Source organism: Bacillus rossius, chromosome 6, assembly GCF_032445375.1.
Source record: "Bacillus rossius redtenbacheri isolate Brsri chromosome 6, Brsri_v3, whole genome shotgun sequence".
Classification (NCBI taxonomy): Eukaryota; Metazoa; Arthropoda; class Insecta; order Phasmatodea; family Bacillidae; genus Bacillus; species Bacillus rossius.
Window position 1 is genome coordinate 16850287 of NC_086334.1, and position 20386 is coordinate 16870672.

At 35.1% G+C, this 20386-nt stretch overlaps 1 protein-coding gene across 1 annotated transcript in view; it reads right to left on the minus strand.

The window, feature by feature from the left end:
* Window positions 1–370: 370 nt before the first annotated feature.
* Window positions 371–20386, minus strand: part of LOC134533396 (uncharacterized) — a 45307-nt gene continuing 25291 nt past the window's right edge. Inside the window, exons 13-24 of the mRNA XM_063370917.1 lie at window positions 20213–20360; window positions 18867–19013; window positions 17735–17866; window positions 16079–16255; window positions 15277–15425; window positions 14144–14196; window positions 11650–11766; window positions 8130–8363; window positions 7134–7270; window positions 3389–3516; window positions 1419–1582; window positions 371–608 (exon numbers count right to left, since the gene is read on the minus strand). Of these exons, the coding sequence (XP_063226987.1) occupies window positions 371–608; window positions 1419–1582; window positions 3389–3516; window positions 7134–7270; window positions 8130–8363; window positions 11650–11766; window positions 14144–14196; window positions 15277–15425; window positions 16079–16255; window positions 17735–17866; window positions 18867–19013; window positions 20213–20360 (1824 nt within the window). The remainder of the gene's footprint in view (window positions 609–1418; window positions 1583–3388; window positions 3517–7133; window positions 7271–8129; window positions 8364–11649; window positions 11767–14143; window positions 14197–15276; window positions 15426–16078; window positions 16256–17734; window positions 17867–18866; window positions 19014–20212; window positions 20361–20386) is intronic.

Sequence of the window (20386 nt, forward strand, 5' to 3'; positions counted from 1 at the left end):
TTTCAAAGGTAAAAAAAAATCCACATGGTAGAAAAGCACAGTTAAGTTTTGTATATAACAAATAAGCATTACAGAAACTTGCACGCCTAACAAATACGAAAGGATAACTGCTGTTAAAAAAAAATTGTAAACTAACACAATGAGTCTTAAAACACAAATTAGGCAGCTCAAGTCAAGTAAGCACATTGAAGTAAAGTTTTTGAAACACAAAATAATTGACTAAACTTGAAAACACAATTATATGCTAAAACAATGTTTCACTCTTAGTATCATTTTATTAAATGATTTTAACATGAATATGTTAAATATTTAGGAATTGATATAAGAAATTTAAAAAAATATTTTTTTAAGCTAAGAGCTCACGCAATGGTCACATAGAAAATGTTACCTTGAAAAATGCCTCTGCAAACTGCAAGACATACAGCCCACAGTCTGTGAAGTTGGTCTGCTGTGGGACTTTGGGGCATGCACCTTTCATGGTGTCTTTGGAGAACTCACGCTCCTTCCCTTCCTTCACCTTGAACTCCACGCGCAAGTAGTCTCTCAGCGTGGCCACCACTCTGACACGGCTGGTGCCGCTCAGCGAGTCAAAAATCAGAATGCAGGGCCTGAGTGGACACATTAAAAACATTTCTCAATTCAGTGATGCAGTCATGACCTAGCATCTCAGCATCTTGCACATGCTCTTCTCTCAAAAACAAGGGTGGCTCCAGGCCCCCCGCTAGCACTTTTATTACTGACTCACCTGTAACGTGAAATGTTCGTCACTAAACATTATATAACAAATATGTAATTTATTCAATTTTTAATAATGCTGTTCTCATTATTCATTTGTTATATTTATAACATAACATACATAAATATCAAACTATCGCCAAAATTTAAGTTCCTGAATGGCTTAAAAAACATTGTTTTAAAGAGATAAGTTTACCAATTTTCTGGGCGAGGGCCCAGGAAACCCCCTTTTTTTCCTGGGAGTTATTCCATATCCCGGACCCTGGGTACCGCTTCTGTCCAAAATATTACAGCACACACGTGTGTGTGTGTTAGACATCACTGTGGAAGTGTGCATGCATGGAGTTTTACATGTACAAACATATGTACAGTGTACGTATCCTGTCACGGCATCGCAATTAAACGCTCAACACAATAGAACCTCCACACACCCGGCGAGATAAAGGTACGGTACAGGTACGGTTTCGGAGTGAATCAGAGAAGGGTACAAACAAATTGGTTCCCAAGCTGGTGCTCACAACCATCACATTAGTGCGACACCTCAACGCTATGGTCACCCTGCACCCAAGACACCTCCTAGATTCTGGGCAGCTACATTGCAGCGATCACTCGTAAATCTGGGTTCGACTCTAGTTTAATCAATGCTAAGTTACGTTTGCAACGGAGTGCCACAAGAAACTTACTGCTTGATCGGTTCACGAGCTGGCTTCTTTTGTTTCCCAGATTTACTAGCTGGGGCCTGGGCAGGTGCGACCTGGCTCGGAGCAACTTTCTCTGCCTGTCCTTGCTGTGCCGGGTCCTCCCCGCCTTCCTCCTGCCAAACACACCAAGAGCGTGTGCTGAACTTCTGCAAGCACGACCGCCGTGTCAGTAACTCTGCAGCTGCGTGCTGCGACAGTACATGCACGTGGGGAGGTGGACACAACACTTACTGGTCATCTGGGAAGGAACAATGAAGAACAGTGAAGGAAAAAAAGTTTTTGAATAATACAAAATAAAGTATATTACACTTACACTATTCAGCTAAATTAGACCACAATGGCAAATAACATTTTTATTTATTTTTTTATTTTAGGCAAATACTATTGACCTCAATACCTGACACATTGCATTTTAAGCATGTAGAAACATGTAAATTATGGACACTAGCACTAACTCACAAGAGTTGCATAGAACTTGTTTCAGAATAGTGGAGGGAAATTTGAATTGAACCCTGCCTTTTATGCTTGTATCATAAGCTCTTGTAGCATATGTTTCATGTTGAATCACGTGCTTTGAAATCACTTTGTGGGCTTGTATAGTTATGAAAAATAAATGGATTATGTAAAGTGTAATTCATTTCACATAGCATATAAAATTTTCATACTCTGAAAGGTTATTACATTTATTATGCAAGTGCATTTCAGGCACTACGTCCAATGGAGAAAATTTCCTCTTGCATTAAAAAATGTTTAGCACTTTTATAAATAAATAAATACATAAAAGTTAACATCAAATGACAATAATTACTCATATTAATTTAAGGTCCAAAATTATAGTGGTAGTAATATCATGTGCTTTAAGCATTCTTGTCTCAATAGCTTACAAGTTTTAACAGTGTCTTCATTTGGGTTTTATGGACCCACTCCATGCAACTGAAATAAAAATAATGATTTAACTTCTTATGACTAGTTAAAATATTTATTAAAGTTAAAAGTGTCTGGGAATTCTAACCAAAAAATCTTCATTTGTTTTCAACCAAACTATTCATAACCTCTTTGACATCATGCTTAATGGAAGCTGTAGGCTCCTTATTATCTGGATGCGGGTTATCTGGATGCGGGTTATCTGGCTTGCGGGTTAACCGTGCCATATTTCACTTCCATAAACTATTAATACAGAAATTAATTTTTTTATTTACTTTATCTATTGATGTGACAGAGCATTTCATACCATGATTCGAGATGAAAAATGCTGGCAAACATAGTGCATACATCGTTGGTGTTAGTATGTATCATGAACTTCAAAACAGCTAGAGGAAATTATAAACGCACCACTGTAAGCTGTGCATGTGTGTGTTCTATGTGCCCTTGTGAACCATGTTCAGGTTTGCGCCCGCACTGCACAGTTGTTCCAAGACTCACGTGAGCGATAACAGGCCTGCATAGTTTCACAGCAGCAGCCTCAACACAGCAATATGTATTTGTGTCTGTCATAATCTTTAGATAGTAAGTTTCAATAATAAACAAAAACGAGAGGGTTTTGACACTTGTTTATATCCACCTGTTGCGCAGCTGTGAAACAAGGAAATACAGTCCGCAAGTAATTAGGTGATCACGGTACGGTGACTGTGAAATATTATAAATATTATGGTAATTATACAGCTTTGCATCACAATTACATCCAATTCCCCCCATTATTTTAATATTTTATGTTTAAAAAAAACTGGATTTGCAATAAGGAATTATTACCCAATAGAAAAGAAAGATAAAACTTAACTAGCTTTATTTGGTGAATAACGTACTAGGAAGCTGAGTGTTAAATGATTGAGAAACACCGTGATGAAAGATGTACAATTCATATATAAGATGAAAAGCAAAATATATATATATATATAAACAAAATGTTTGTTGGAAGAAAATTTTGTAGCAAATACAAAATAAAATATAATCACCTTTAATACACCAAAGCTCCTCACCTCATCATCACTACTATTTTGGTCGATGTCTTCATCCTCCCCATCAGCTTCATCTCTCTCTGAGCTAGCATCATTTTCATCTCCTACAGCTGTCATCTGTTTAGCTGCAAATAAGAGACATGCACATGACAGTTCTTCAGCACTACAGAAGTCACTTTACAAGAGGTTACAATTTTTCAAGTTCCACATCACACACTGACACCCAATGAGATAAAAATAAGGTAGGTTTCAATGTTGCATAGGGGTGTGCGGAAGCTTCGGAAAGTTGAAGTAAAATTGAAGATTAAATATCTTCAACTTTATCTTCAGAAAAATGAACAATTTTAAAGATTTCAAAGATTTTTTTTTTTAAAGCAGAATATATTAAAGCTGGATTTAAAACCATTGTTTGGGGCAGCAGTGTCGATATAACTGGTTTTTTTTTTTCATTGATATAACTATTTTTTTAACAAGAAGAGAACCAATTAAGTCATTTAAAAAAATTCTGGATAGGTTGTATTTTGTACTACCGCCGGCAGGGGTTTGTTTCTTCTTCAATTTTTAATAATGCTGAAATCATCTACTGTTCTCATTCTTCAGTTGTTACTGCAGCAAATTCTACAAAATTTTGAGTATAGCACTTGCACTGAAATAATATTTTTTTGTGTTTGTAGTACAGGTTAACATAAACAAAAATTATAACGATGATGGACTAAATGGCTACAAAAGTACAAATACATCCAAACAAAAATAAAAACCAATACAGTACGAGATTACGTAAAATCAGCCACCATCGCTAGCAAATTCAATACTTAATCATCTACATTGTTAATAATAATGAAACGGAGGGAGAATATAAGAGTCACATGCTGAAGTAGGTACTTAAATTGTACCCTTTTTAATCAATTTTGCATCATTTAATCACATTTCCTACTGAAATGTATTGTACGAGCTTCACCATCACAAAGTATATAATCCTATAATCCTAGATTACTCCAGGTTTGCATTAGTGATGTTTCATTAATGTTTCATTAGTTCCCTAGACCAAACAGTAAATTAATAAAAATTTTCAAGCTTTAAAATTAGGCTATGGTCGAGTACTTAAAACTTAACTCAAAAGTTTCATCAAATTGAGACATTTCTGTTACAGATTGAATTTTTTTAAAATTGCAGATGTTCCTGTATTTTGTTAAGTACAAAAACAGTAAAACCTGGGTTAACTGAAACCTGTTTATCGAGAATGCCTCTGAAATCGCAAATCCATAAACCAGGTTTTGTGCATTAAAACTTTTTTTCTTTTAATAAGCAATACAGAAACTACAGTACATGTATTGTTATTTTAGATTGCCCATTTCAAAATTATATACAGTAATTATATTTTAAAAAAAGTAATAAATTATCATGGCTTGGCCAAAAAAGTTATTATCCAAAATGACTTTAGTTGGGTTAACTGGGGTTGTTCTACTGTAAAATGGTTTTCGTAATGTACAAATATTCTGTTTTTAATAACCAAATTTCTTTTTTCACATTACAAAAACACAGGCAATTTATTTAAGATAATTTTTGCTTTTATTTTTTAATATCTATGACTTGAGTTTTAACATCCCAACAGAAATAGCACTGGCACACATGTTAAGTTATTTTGGTTCTCTCAGATAGTAAACTGAAATTAAACTGACTTATTAAAAAGATGAATAATATTATTTATAAATGAGAATTAATAAAAATCTTTAGTTTGTAAAAGAACAAACAGGCTCTGTATCAGAGTGTGTAGGGCTGGGTTCCTAAACTACATAAAAACACTAAATGTTCAGCAATCACATTTTAAAGTATGTACCAGTTTATAAACTACACAAGACGCAATATAACATAATAAATATTGTTCAACTTTCTACTTGCTTGCATTTTGGCTTGAGTTTTTGACAGCCATATTTGAATACAAGTGTTCCAAAAACTTTTATCAGACTCGCACTTTATGTGCATTAAGGCCCTCGATGTTCTTTATATTATATGCATTATATTTATTATATTTTTACTCGTGTTAACCTTTCACACAGCGAAAAGAAATTTTTTTAAATCAAATTAAAAACATTGTTTTTGTTTTAATTATAAATATAAATTTAAAAAAAAGGCCGGAGCTGAAGCATGTTTTTCAACTGTTTTACAATTTTAAGTTATACAGTGGTGACATTTTGCGACTTGCATGCTTTATAAAAACTTTGGGCTCCTTGGATTTTTTATAAACCTAGACTACCCTCTTTTATCGCATAATCGTCGCACTCGCATAATCGTGGCACCCATATTTTAGGGCGTCAAAATTTGGATAAAAAAAACTCTCTCATAAATGCGCATGATGTTTTTGGTCCCACAATTAGATTTCAAGCGCTTTGTGTGGGTATTTTTTCCATATAAAACAATGTATTTTAAAGTAGAAATCTAATATTTATTCGGACATTGCCACTTACTTATTTAATTAACGGTAATACAAAGTTGTCTGACGTGTAAATTTTCTTTTAAAGACTTTTTAAACGTTACAACTTTCATCTGTTCGTCTGCGTTGCCGCGGCGTGCGCTTTGTGTAGGTATCTGTTCCGTATAAAACAATGTATTTTAAAGTATAAATCTAATTTTTATTCAGACATTACCACTTGCATATTTAATTAACGGAAATACGAAGTTGTCTGACATGTAAATTTTCTTTTAAAGACGTTTTTAAACGTTACAACCTTTATCTGTTCGTCTGCATCGCCGCGGAGTACCGCTTATAAAAATGTAGCCAGCGCATCATTCATGTTTGGTTATGGCGCTTCCCGTATAGTGCGCGCGCACGTAGTCAAATATCGATAGCTCGCCAATTCATGCAACGCGCACTCTCTGTTAATCGCCAAGTTAACTACATTTGATAGCCCGCACTCTTTCATGGTGTGTACGACAATAGTTACACGTAAGTTCACGTCACAGATTCAAGTGGCTTGCGTTCAGGTCACAGATTTTGTTTTTCTATTTAAAGTTGGAGAAAGGTTTTTGTTGCATGAATTATTAATATAAATTGTTTCGCGTGCTCTTGTGCACTCCACCTTTTTTTAAATAAAAGTACTTTCCATGAACGGGTTTTGTTTTTATAAATAACTTAACCTAACAAAAAAAAATTTTTTACGCATAATCGTCACACCCCTACTTTTCAAACTTGGTTTAAGTATAAAATGTGCAACGATTATGCGAGAAAACACGATACATCAAGGGGAGTTTAATAAAGATTAAGGTATTATCTTAAGGAGAAATAAATCTGATGGAATCTGTATCTAAAAATAAGAATTTAATAGCAAATTGATGAATAAAAACTATAACAACACTGCAAAAGTAATAAACATAAACCAAAATAGCTGACAACTAGGTTTGCAACATGGAAGTATTTAAAAACTCACACCCATTGCTTTTGTGTAAAAATGCTATAATTGTGTGGGGAAGGAAAAAAAAAAAAACTACCTTATCCTGACTGAAGTGACTGCAGTATTCATAATGCTTCATTGCTTAAAAGTATGTAGTTGAAAACAATTCCAATTTATGTTAAGTTCCAATGTTTTCTTTTGCTTTTATTTTTCATCTCTACTATTTCAAATATAAAAACCCTATTTATAAATGTCATATTTCTGTGCACCAATGTGAGGATTTGCAAACGAATGCATGAAGCAAAAACGAACAGATGATATGAATCCAGACTTGCGTGAACATTGTGCCATACCGCCTGTTTCCTGTTTCTTTGCCGCACTCCTCGCAGACTTGCGCGTCATGCACTTCTTCTTCACGGGAGACTTGTCACTCATGCGGACCTGCCCCATCTCTCCAGGGAAGCATATGACCGCCAGGAACCAGTGCATGCTGCGCACAAACAGTTACACAGCTCAAGCCAACCTCTCCAGTAGAACAGACAACTTAAATAAAAAAGGGTGTGAGTATTCATGTGCAGGTATTACGTATTAGATAATATTCTTGAGATGATTAAATAAATAATACACACAACACATTTAGCAAAAAAAGGAAGAGAGAGCACAGCATTTGCCATATTAAAAGGAGCCAACAAAGGGGTAAATATCAATTGTTCTAACACAATTTTCTCAGCTTCTAAATTATAATAAACCTGAAGAGAAAAAAAATCAGTAACTGTATTTGCTTGTTTCAGCCTTAAAATAAAAAAAAAATAGGTAATCAATAGTAGTTTTTGCTGTTAACAACCTATTAGTTCAATATAAAAAAAAATTATAAGATCTTATTATTTTCCATTTTTTTGCTAAATTAACTAATTTTTATGTGTTTTAAAATATACCATGCACTATGTTGTGCAACTTGCGTTTGAACACAACTGGACAAAAGCACATGCGCATTGGACTTTATCCTTTTAAATTTCAGTTCTATAGTGTGAGCACATTTTGTTGCATAATTTTGTTGCATACTAAAATAGGAATAACTTCAAAAACATTATACACCTAGAAAGTCGCTCTTTTCTTTGCCCCTGGTGAATGTCAAACTTTTTTAAACAATAAAAGCTTTTTTTTTTTTTTTTAAATAATATGTTTATCATGTCATTTGTAAATACACCGAGCATTTAACTACAACTTTGATTCAAAGATGATTTCCTTACCCAAATTACAAGACTCTCAACTAATAACATTTTAGTAGTTAGCACTAAAATAAAATAGTAAAAATGTCTTATTGTATCACTGCTGATGGAAGTACGTACTGCTCAACGATTGGTATGAGGATAAACTTCTTTTTGAATATGTTAACATTCTTGGTCCAGCTTTTGACCCGGCTGTGACGCTTCTCCGCTGGGGAGAGGGAGGGGTTATCTTCGATAGGATCCACCCTGCCTCGCACGGAGGGGGGCCGCGTCGTCAGCCGCTTGTAGAAGAAGGAACTGAAGACGTGTGTGCATGCTTGATCTTCAACCTTCAGAATAACTTGCGTCAAGTACCTGGAGAGAATGTGCACATACATTCATGCAGAAGTTAAAACGTAGCCTTTCAACACATTTATACAAAGTCTACTAAAAATGCTGCAGTTGAGCAATAACATTTTAGAAAACATGCTTCTTTCTCTTGACCTGTGCCTTATTCAAACCTAAAGGTACAGAAAGTGTCTTTTAGTGAATGAAATTGGGCTTAGCATCTCATTAACATCTGGGTCATTAAATACTATGAAAGGTTATGAGATAAGAAAGGAAAGTCGACAGATTTCACTGATGGGGAGGGCAACGGGACAAGGGAGAATCCTGAAAATGTAAATGGCTCAAAACTATAACAATTTGTTGTTAACTCATGGAAATTTCAATTTAAAACTAGCCTGATTATGAAGACATTGACTTTTTGGTCAGTTATAAACATAAAAATCCGGTATCTAAATTAATAAAATGCTTTTAAAAAAATTCAACAAACTATAGAAAAAAACCTACAAAAATATTTAACATAATATAATATGTACACTTAAAAAATTACAGTGGACAAATAATAACTGCAAGATACAACTGCAGAAACACAATAAATATGCTGTGCCTGTTTAAAATTCCTATTACTGAATTTTAAAAGTAAACACTGCCAGTCTTAAAGTTAATAACTTGTGATTTCTGTACAATTCCTGGTTACTATCCACATACAGGGAAATTGACTTCATTACTAATTTGAGTTACATTGCCTGTCAAACCTTGGTGTCAGGAAATAACCCATCATGCTTGCAAATTTGGTAAATATTATGTCAGGTATGACCCGCCCACTCGACTCGACCGTAAGTCTCCTCTAATTCATACTTTTGTTGGCAAATTTAAAAAAAAATTTTTATCCTTCACAATATTTTAAGTATGCACAGACTGTCACAGAAGTACTGAGATGCCTCCCCCCGACACTTGCCCCTCAACTACAACGCTTCTCTCATCCGGAAGAGGGAAACAAGAGGTTGAGATGATGGTATCTCAGAGGCTACCTCGCCACAAGGGAGCTGAATCACGAGAGACACAGCAGATTCATGAGAGGTGCGAATGCAGAGAATACTTTGCCTGCTTCGTATCTCATTCAAGGGTCTTAATGGGATAGTGTTTTCCCAACAGAGCAAGCACAAGGTCACAGTCTGTAAAAACAAATACACACAGTTTCCAGGGCAAGGCTGTTTATTGTGTAAAAGAACATAATAGCAGAATCTGGTCCTCTTGACAACACACAGAAAGCTGCCCCTATTGTGCGAACTGACCAAAAGAGAATGAAACGAGATGCAGAAATGCAGTGACGATCTTGCTCGATGCCACAGAAAGACGTCTGTATGGAAATGACTGTCAAGATACATAGTGGGCCCGTAAACGGGCGGGAAGCAGTAAGCACCAAGTGTCAGTAATCGGACATCAGGCTCAGTCGGATTGGCGTCAGGCAGGCAGTGGCAGCGACGTTTAACAAGAATTGCAACTGAAGGTCACAAGCGTCTTGAAGTGCGGACAGTTCCGACGGGCAGCAGAAGAAACAAGTCGGGGTGCTGAATCTCGAGAGGTAACAAGGCAGGTCGACAACTGAGTGACGACTGGCTGATCCGTCATTCTGCGTCCGTGAAATTTATTGTTTGTGAGACCAGAAACAAAAGATTCTATAACTCACTCTATGTACTGTATTGCAAGATGGCACCCCACACTTTTGAAGAATTATTTGAATCAACGCAAACACAGCGACAGCACTCTATTTCATTGCATATCTGGCAGAGAGGAGTAACCAACCGTAAGCGAGCGTGGAGCTGATTGGCAGCACAAATGTTAAGGAAACTCGAAAGGGAGGGTAATTGCATACCCCCTCACCCAGGAGGCAAGACTCTGCCGACGAAAATCACTGTGACACAGGGCCGCAACTAGGGGGGGGCAAGCGGGGCATAAGCCCCGGGCGCAAAGCTGTAGGGGCGCCAAAATCGCTTGCATGGTAATTCCTACTACAACTGGTAACTGGTAAAAAGTTTTTTAACTTGCATGCCAGGAATGTCTAATCTGATTTACAATAAACGTCTCAACATATTTAATGAACAAGTCTAGTGATTATACGGACTACTTTATGGACATACATAGTAGGTTCATGCATGGAAGTTACAGTAGCACAGAAACTGTTACATGTAGGTATGGAAAATGCTTAAATAGCACCATTTTTCCGTGGGAGGGCCCACGGACCCCCCGCTTTATTGGTGTGGTATGTGCAAAGAAAGAGAGAGGACGGGGGAGGGGGGGGGGGGGCGCGCATGAATCCATTAATGCCCCGGGTGCCAGACACTCTAGTTGCGGCCCTGCTGTGACATCATCTAGACACTGGTAACTGCAATTGTACCCTTGCAGCCACCCAGGTGCTAATGAAGATGGATGTGTGCCTTGGCCAAGAATAGACGTTAGGGGGGACGAGGGAACTCACAACTGTCGGTGTCAGTACACTCTATCATAGTAGTACATATAAACTAAATGAATATTTAACAAGTTTTTTTACCAGAATATTAGCATTACCAGAAATATTAATAGTATTTTTTTTTTTTTTTTTTTTTTTCCCCTGGCAATTGAATCACACAATACAAATTTAACAAAATGCTGCATGTATGGTTTCATTCACTTTGTCAATTTGGTGTGGTTTAGTTATACTCAAATGTGAGTTTTTCATTATCTGTAAAAAAAAAAGTTAAACTTGGTGCTGGATGCTAATATCAAATAGCCAACTGTTTAATTTATGCTGCCAGCTGCCACCCAAGCTGAGTGCCATTTAACTTAATTTACAACTGCAAGCAAACTATACCAAAGTGCCCAAAGTGTGTGACAGCACAATCTCTGGGTTCAATGAAGCTGCTTAAATTTATACACAACTATTCTTGATGAGCATTATTTATTTCAATCAGAGGTGTGATCAAAAAAACTATAATTTTGGTTCTAGGTATGTTTATTGTAAATCTTCCTCCATCAAATGAAAAAACTCCACTTACATTAAAATTTTTCATGCAAACAAGACCACAAAACCTAAACAGCAACAAAGATAGGCAAGATGCTTTTCAACAGTATTTTTGCAAAGTTTATTTATCATTCATTCCTTAGGTACACACAGTTTTAAGTTTTAATGCAAAGTAAGAAAACATTTAACTAACTTGCTTCAAACATAAACTATGTCTGTCACTAATCACACACAAATTCATATTTCAAACAGACTTACAAATGTAACATGCTCATAAGCTAAGGACTGCCTGTGACTTAAATGTGTATTCCTTACTTTAGGTAGAAGTCAATGATGACATCGTTTAGGAACTGATCTGGCGCAAGGCAGGCGTAGTCGTCTGTGCTGATTGGGATGCCTCCTTTAATAGGCGGTGGCGGGAAGATCAATATACTGTGAAAAATACACAAAAATAAGCACATTATCACAAACAGGATGCAAAAAAAAATAGTCTGTTTATAAATACCATATGTTAGTTGCCAAGTGGTCTAAAAAATTATGAAATTGAGCTAATGGTAGAATATTGTTCCTCAAGTAGTCTTCTGTTAATTTTCCAAGTGGTGTAAGTCTTAGTTTATAATTACGTTGCGGGGAGCAGCACTATGTCAACTAAACGAAACAGCAGCGTGGCTTGGGAACAAGCGGTGTTAAGTCCTGACAAGCCGGCAGCTACACGCATTAGACATAACCTAAAAGACAGTGTGCAAAATTTTGTAGTGCACTCTAGCATGCTTTTTCATGTTAATGTTTCAGTCAAGCTAGTACATACCTGCAATTAGTTTATTAGTTTAACTAGTCGATCATGGAAGATAAAGTTCGTGTACCATGACCAAAAACGAGATTAAGGCAACCTGATAAATATAAATACATATGCTGAAGCTAAGAAATAGAGAAACAGTGGGAAGGCCTATGTTAACAGAAAAGGAAATATTGTTTACCCCAAGATTTTTAGGGGCATGGACTGTGAGTGTAGAAAAAAATGTCACAGTAACATAGAAGTTGAAAAAAGAAAATTGCAAAGACATTTCTGGGAAAATGGTGATTACGGAAAATGGAATGTTTTTTTCTGTGCAGTGGTGCAGTGTAGTACAAGTACAGATGATACCAAAAACCAATATTGGTTATCAAATATTAGGCCCCCACTAAAACAAATACCTAAACATTTAAATGTAAACAGGTTTAGGTATTACCATATTACAGTCCATAATCACAACGTTTTTAAATAGGTACTGTTTTTTTTTTTAATGGTAAATCTTGCACATTACGCCAGATATTGTTTTTTAGGAACTAGAGCACGGCCATATGAAAATAAACATATTTGTGATGAAACATTGGAAGAGTAAATCTGTTTTACTTAAAAATCACATTAGCTAAAATAATTTAAAATCAATTAAAAATCACTGGTTTCGATAGTGCCTGTCTACCATGAATCTTAATTTTTTTTTTAAGTCAAAATACTGAATTGGAAACCCTGCTTTCAGATTTCATGTGAAAGTATCATTTTCAGCTAACATTGTAGCATTGCAGAACCCTACCCTCCTAATTAAATAATTTTCTTTTAAACTTCTTTTTGTATAGGTAAATATAAATAAGTCAATGTTTTTTGAGTGATGTATATGTTATGAGACAGTATAATCAGAAGTTATGGATACTAATATATGTTATTTTCACTTGCTATGTTTTTAAGAAGGTATTTATTATTTTATTAGACATTTTCAATCATTACTATTTTTTATGTAATTATTCACAAATGAGCCGCTGTACTAGATTTTTAACTGTTTAGGCCTACTTTTTCAGGTTATTTCTAAGTGATTCTAAGTTTGTAAAGTAATTTGTATTATAATTGCTATTTGTAGTGTTCATTAACGTGTGGAATGATTCAGGGATAGAAAGAGAGGCATGAGAGGCCTGTAAGTGTAAGTGAGAAAGAAACAGTGATTCCCCGCCAACCGAGATAAAGACGGTGGGAACTGAGTGATAACTGCTCTCTCACTGTGTGGGAGAGAGAACGAGAATGGGAGTCCCCGGTTTCGATGTGAAATTGAAAAGAGATAGATCAGGGGAAGCCCAGAGTTCTGTATGTAAAAGGTTTTTTCATGTGTTGTAACTTGTTCTGTGATTGGCTTGCATCTGTAAGTGTGAAAGAAGCGTGCGTGTGATTGGTCAGCGAGGTCATGTGACCTCTACTCCCTGCGTGGAGGAGAGTGTGGCAGGACTTCACCAGTCGTCTGCCAATCGCTGCACCAGTAGGTCGCGTTCGGTGGCTTCTCGCAGATGATGTAGAAGCATTTGAAGAGATAATTTCACGTTGGTGGTCGGAGCCAGGCCTATTCTTAAATTAACCTAATTATTTGTTATATTTCGTTCAGACATAATTAGAAACTACGGCCACCTTCGTAGGCGTTTTGGCTCGGGGCGAAATTCATTTTCGCCGGGTGCGGTCATGTTTAAGGCCGCACTAATTTCGTGTACTTGCAGTCAAAGACTACTGAAGAATATTATTTTTCGTTAATTTTCCTCGCGTGAGCTACCAGCAGTTTTCGACAGGCAGATGTACGTGTGAAACGAGTGAATGAAACATTGGGTTCAATTTGTCTATGCATCCTAGTATGAAAAAATAAAAACAACAAAATTACAATCGGCGTTGAACATCTTTTTATTTTGTATATAACGAACCGTTATAACATAAAACAACAATTCCAAATCCTGGTAAAAAAATATTTTTTTTGTAGTGTCTTGTAAGTTAAGAGGATTAATTTTCAAAACTTACGTCTTAATTTTGTTAGAAGTAGCAGATCCTAAAGGTGGCTTATCTGCAGTGACCTGAAACACATACATACATATTTAAACACTTTTAAAGAAAATATTTTGGGAATAGAGACACACTGTCAACCCCCAAGAACAATGTTGAAAAAAAAAATCAGCCCAATTTCACCGTTTTCATCTACACTGTCAGAAACTACGGTTTCAATCCATAATTTCTCTCAAATATGCGAAATCTCAGTGAGGCAATTATATGTTATTCTTGGAGAAACAAAGTGAGTTGTTACAACACCTGGAATCACAAAACCACAAAGACGGTGATGCATGTTCAGAAAATACATACATTTCCATACAGCATCGCCAGAGTTGTAACAAATAACTTATACAGTCTCATCACTGATATTTAAAAATAAAAATTCCAGCTTTCGTTATTTTGTGTTCTCAATCAGTATTCAAAGAATTTTCCCTTTAAATTTTTCACTTTGCTGGCATATTCCAATCATTATCATCATATTAACATAGTTTGAAAGTAAGATATCAAGTACATATGTAATATATTTTAATATTCATGAACATTTTAATCATATACCTTACAAATTCTATTGTAACTACATGACTGTATAAAGTTTCAAAACACTTCTTTATACACATTTTGACCTCGTAATGGTTTTGAATGAACACTCAGCACAAGTCTACACATTATGTGGTAGCATGTATTATACGCATAGAAAACAAAAGTGGGTTCAGAAACCTATGGGCTATGGCTAGTGACTGAAATAATAAAATTAAGTCAAGCATAGGGTTGAGATTGATCACAAGTGAACATGAGATTACAGTCAATGTGGACTTTAAATAATTTGACATTTATTACTATACTATTTGTTTGCATAGAATTAAAAACATTCTTGTGTGTTTAAATTTTAAGAAACCATTAACCATTATTAAAATTAATTTTAAATATTACCCTAATTCATGCTTTAGTCCTAGACCAAACTCCTGACACAAAGAATTCATCCAATGCCCATATTTATGTTTGAGTGCCTAGCTCATGGCAACAGCAATGCAACCAACATCTGTATGCATGAAATAGGCACAAAGTTGATACTTTACAATATATATATATATATATATGCAACCCACCTCTCTCGGTGAGGATTTGACAAGAATGGCATTTGCTGTTTTAGTGGTGAGCTCGCCTCTCATACTAGGTGGGTACAGCCTTAATATTATGCGCTTTACGTCGTCCTCCATTTTCTCCGGCAAAAGAGTAATTCTGGTGTGTGTTTCATCTACAATCAAACAAAAAAAAAATATTAAATACACACACAATAGAAATTTATAACCACATTTTCAAAAATTTTCAAGTAATGATCTAATGAAGTATCATCCAAAAAATATAAACATGAAAAAAATATGCCATATACTTTAAAACTTACTAAATCTTTATGAAAAAATAATTATATTGTAATTAAATAATTTTAACAAAACTCACCAAAACCATAATCTGCTAATAATGACACTTTCCAAATGCAATGAAACACAATTTTTGACCAACTTACATCAAGAATTTTTTTTCCAAGTTTTCAACTTTATGAGTCACATTACAATATACGAAAAGGATAAAGGAAAACAACTGCATACATACGGCATAAAAAGAGTCTCAAAACCCACTGAGCACTTAAAAGTATGTATAAAGAAAAATAATTAATTAATTGAAGGTATGAATAAAGTAGATGCAAGGTAGATGAATCATGTTGCTAAAATTAAGCTATAAAATATGGAAAGTGATTTGATTAATTATAGTAAGGAAAACATATAGACAGTAAAAGTTATAATCATACATTAAACGAAATAAGAAGAAACTTTCATGTAGAAACAAAAAGTAAAAAAATGTACAACAGTTCCTCAAAGTAAAAAAAAATATATATATTTTGGAACATACCATCACTGTCTGGATTGAAGTAAGGTTCTTGATGTGGCCGCATGCCAAGCAGTGATCTAATTCTTTCTCCAATTGTAGAGTAGGCATAGTAGAACAACACAGGCATGCTTTTCCCAAAATGCATTAGGACTCCTTTGAGATGTGCGGTTGTCAACTCCACAGTCACGTATTTCCAGTCTACACAAAAATTCATTAAGTTTTTTCAATGAATTCAGATTTTCAACATTACTAGTAATGCTGTAATGTCATGTGGGGTGAAAAGGGAGAAAAGACTGGCATCACCTACTGACCACCTAGTGGCAGAATTCTGGACTTAGGTACCTTGGCCATCCAACACATTCTGAAGAGTGATGCAACAGCAAATGATGAAGTAGGAGAAACAAATACAGGTAGCTCTCCAATAAAAGTACATCTGCCACGCTTTCCTCACTAGTAATCTTTGCCAGGCATGAAACCTGGTTCACACTGGGGTAGACCGGTTGCCTGACCATGGAATTAAGTTTTTTGAAGCCCCGTCTACAATAAAAAAAGTCCCAAATTGTGTCCCGACAGATGATTGCTGATTGGTCCATGTGACCCTCCGATGAGACAGATGGAACTAATACATTCGTCAACTTGAACTCTGTGTCCTTTATCCCTTGGTAGCATAGAAGAACAATCATGATATATGTGATTTCCAATTCCCATTACAAAGATGTGCTCCTAAACAGAAAGGAATTAATAAATATTTTTGAGCTCCCATAACTTTCAAAAGTAAAATTAATATGTATTCAAAACTAAGCTGTGCAGGTATTCATTTACAATACATGAAAACAATAAACAAAAACAATTAATAAACAATTTTTTTGGCGCTCTATATTTATTACGCTTTCGTGACTTCTTTAGAAATCAATAGATTTGGACATCGCAAATTATTGCAGACAGGGCAGTTTTTCATGCAACGTCATTCACATTAGGATAAGGATAATAATGTACCACAAATTCAGAATGTTGTAGACGGTTGGTTTGATTAAACTAAAGTAACAAGACTCAACATTAGAAATGCACCAGAGTAATTTTTAATAACTGAAGTGTTAGTGAGGGCTATAACAAGGAAGCAAGAACTGGCAATTATCAGCTATCAAAAATCCTCAAACTACAGTCACCAGAAGAAGAGTCCATTTGATGACTATCGATGGGTTCTGAAAGAAAACTTGTTAGCTTATATACATTCATGTCTCCTTATTTCTATGTGCTTTAATAAACATAAAACATCTTTTAAAGTCACATTAGCATTTTGTTTCCATGGGGAGGCCATAGAGCCCATCAATGTGAGGCAATCATATTATCAATTTCTTGCCTGCCTTTGTCTTTGGAACATGGATATTGTTATTACATTAACGGCAGCTCTGCAATTTTGGCCATACTAACAAAGATAAGAGAAATAAATGGAGTAATTCTATTATTTTAAACACCAGAACTGAGTTGGAAAGGAAAAAACATTTTATTTCAATTTTTCTCATCTCTAAAAAAAACTCTTCTTTCCCAAAACCTTTGCTTAATACATTTTACACTATGGCATGTTTTGTCACTATAAAACACTGTAATTTATAAGTTGATAACAGTTCTAAATTACATCTAAAATTTTACTATAACGATTATAAACTTGAGACATACCATTTTGAACATTCGGCAAGATCATTTTGACAACAGATGATGAAATAAATACATTTTCCTTTGGCACAGCCTTGTAGGAGCCAATCCTGACTGTCCGGCAATGCAGTGACACACTATTGCTGGCTGGGTCACCTGCAACACAAGCGAGACGGTCACAGAGGACACCAAACACAATCACAAAACATATTCAGCTTATAAGCATAATATATTAACAACTGTAGAGCAAATAATTATTATTATCGCATATCCAGTTTATACTATTTCAAACAAGTGAATTATTAAAGTATATAACTGCAATATCCATTTCAGTTAGCATTCTCTTGTACCAAAATTATACCAAATTTGGTTAGCTCACTTTGGATTTTAAAATTGGTGTTTCTTAACAAGGGTGCTCCAATTGTGACATTATCAATTTTTAAATAACTTCAACCTCCCATTGAAAAATGAACTTGCCTCTACTTACTTTCAGCAGTCACATCAGTTCAAGGTAGAATATTAAAGATAATGGCACCATGCTTGTAACTATACTACTTAAAAACAACACTGTGTTTAATTTTTCACAATTTAAAGGTCAGTGCAAATGCCTATTTTTGCCTTTTTTCGCTGTCCAAAAAAAATGCCTTTTAAAAAAATAAACCATAAAAAAAACTTTTTTAAGCAAGTGTAATGGATCTTAAAAGCTATTATACTAAACAAAACACCTTTCATAAATCTTAAGCAGTATGTAAATGGTGCAATGATATCTGCCATTTGGCAGCACAGCTAGGCTGTCACCTTAAGATGCTCACAAGTTAAGAAGTTTCCCTGCTTAACATGTTTAAGAAAATTTGCCCTTGAACCACTTATATACACATATGACTAGACCCTTCAAAGTAGTTATTCTTGGGTTGTAAGTCTACAATTTAAGACTCTTCTTAAGATACTACTGTACAAGGATATAGCCAGGTTTTGGCCAACGGGCCTCAGAAAACAACTTTCACTTGAATCACAAACATCAATAAACAAAAGAAAATTATCACAAGTCAGATATGAACCAATGCTTCATGGGTGAACCACACAGTACAAATGCAAGCTCATGATTTGTCCACAATGAATAGGGACAGATGCAAACACACAATTTTGTCACACAAACCTAGAGGAGTGTCGATGACCAAGTTCTTAGTTTCGCACAAGTGTCTATCCTTGATGAATAACTCCTCTGCCTTAGATGAACTCTGGCCAGCTGAAAGATCCCTTCCACTTTGAGCATCTTCTTCATCCGAGGACAAGGTCAATATCACTGGGAAAAGAAAACCATGGCATTTAAGACCCACTCCACATGCATTTCAAAAAACTGTTATGAATGCATGCATGTACATATACATATCCAACATGTACAATGAGAAAATAAACACATACCACTATTTTGCAAATAATTTCTTTACAGTGGTTCATAATATTTACATTATTATTCTTATTATTTATAATTTCCAGCAATTTATGCAGTTTTCTAAGCTTGAAAATTTTTACAAAATTAACTGCTTGAAAACAGAAAATATTAAAACATAAATTGACCCTATTTTGGAATGAAAAGCTAGCACTACATCATAGATTTGTAACACAGCGTACAAACTTCGAAAATACAATATTTTAATGTCTCCCATGTACTTATTTTTTATAATACAATATTAATTGATAATATCAAAGTTCGACACAAACATTACAAAACCGAAAGTGATACAACTTGTATTTGTATCTTCATATCTTTGATTATACATATATTTAAAATGTGAGAGAGCCTTATTTTTCTTTATAAAAAAAATATCATGCATTTTAAATCTAGTCATTGTTATTTTTTTATATGTGACATGATGTTTAAAAATGCCTACGTATTGCCTTATTTTGAGTGAGGGAAATGATTATTAACCAGAAACATTTATCAAAATATAATCGCTATCAGTAAGTTTCTCCATTAATTTTTTATTTGACACTTAAAATTTTCTCATAATTTATTCTAAACTCTTAATTTTACTACACTTAAAAAAAACTTCTGCAACTACTGGAGTTTGAATTGACTATTAAAGACTGACTAAAAAAAAATCTAGTCTGGCACTGACTTCACACAAAAATAATACTGAACTCGTCTCGGCTCGACTAAATAATTTTCGAACTCGCCCATTTCTGATTATATCCTCACAAATAATGCTTTACAATGTGATATGAATGGATAAAATCCGTTCAAACTAATAACGTGATGTTACATTCATAGATACGTGAGATACCATTGGTCATTCTCTTTTATTTGTGTTTTCCAACTTCCAATATGGATTGAAAGAGTGAAATCCTGGGGAGTGTTGTTTTTTGACAGCTCATATTATGTGAACAGAAATTAGACTAGAAATTTGTTCTACAGTGCTTGATGAAAATTTTTACTTCACTGTGTAGGCTATAAAGGTTCATTGGTTGTACCCATACAAGCAAGTTGAATGCCTCACTTACCAGGCTCGTCAATGACTTTGGCTTTCCGCCTCTTCGCAGGTGGGCGACTCTGCTTGCTGGCGGTCTTGGGGGTCTCCGCAGCCTGCTCAGTCTTCACAGGGGTGGAGGGGGTTGCGGCTGGAGCGGCTTCCGCCTGCTGTCCCTCCTTCTGCACGACAACATGTGCATGAATAG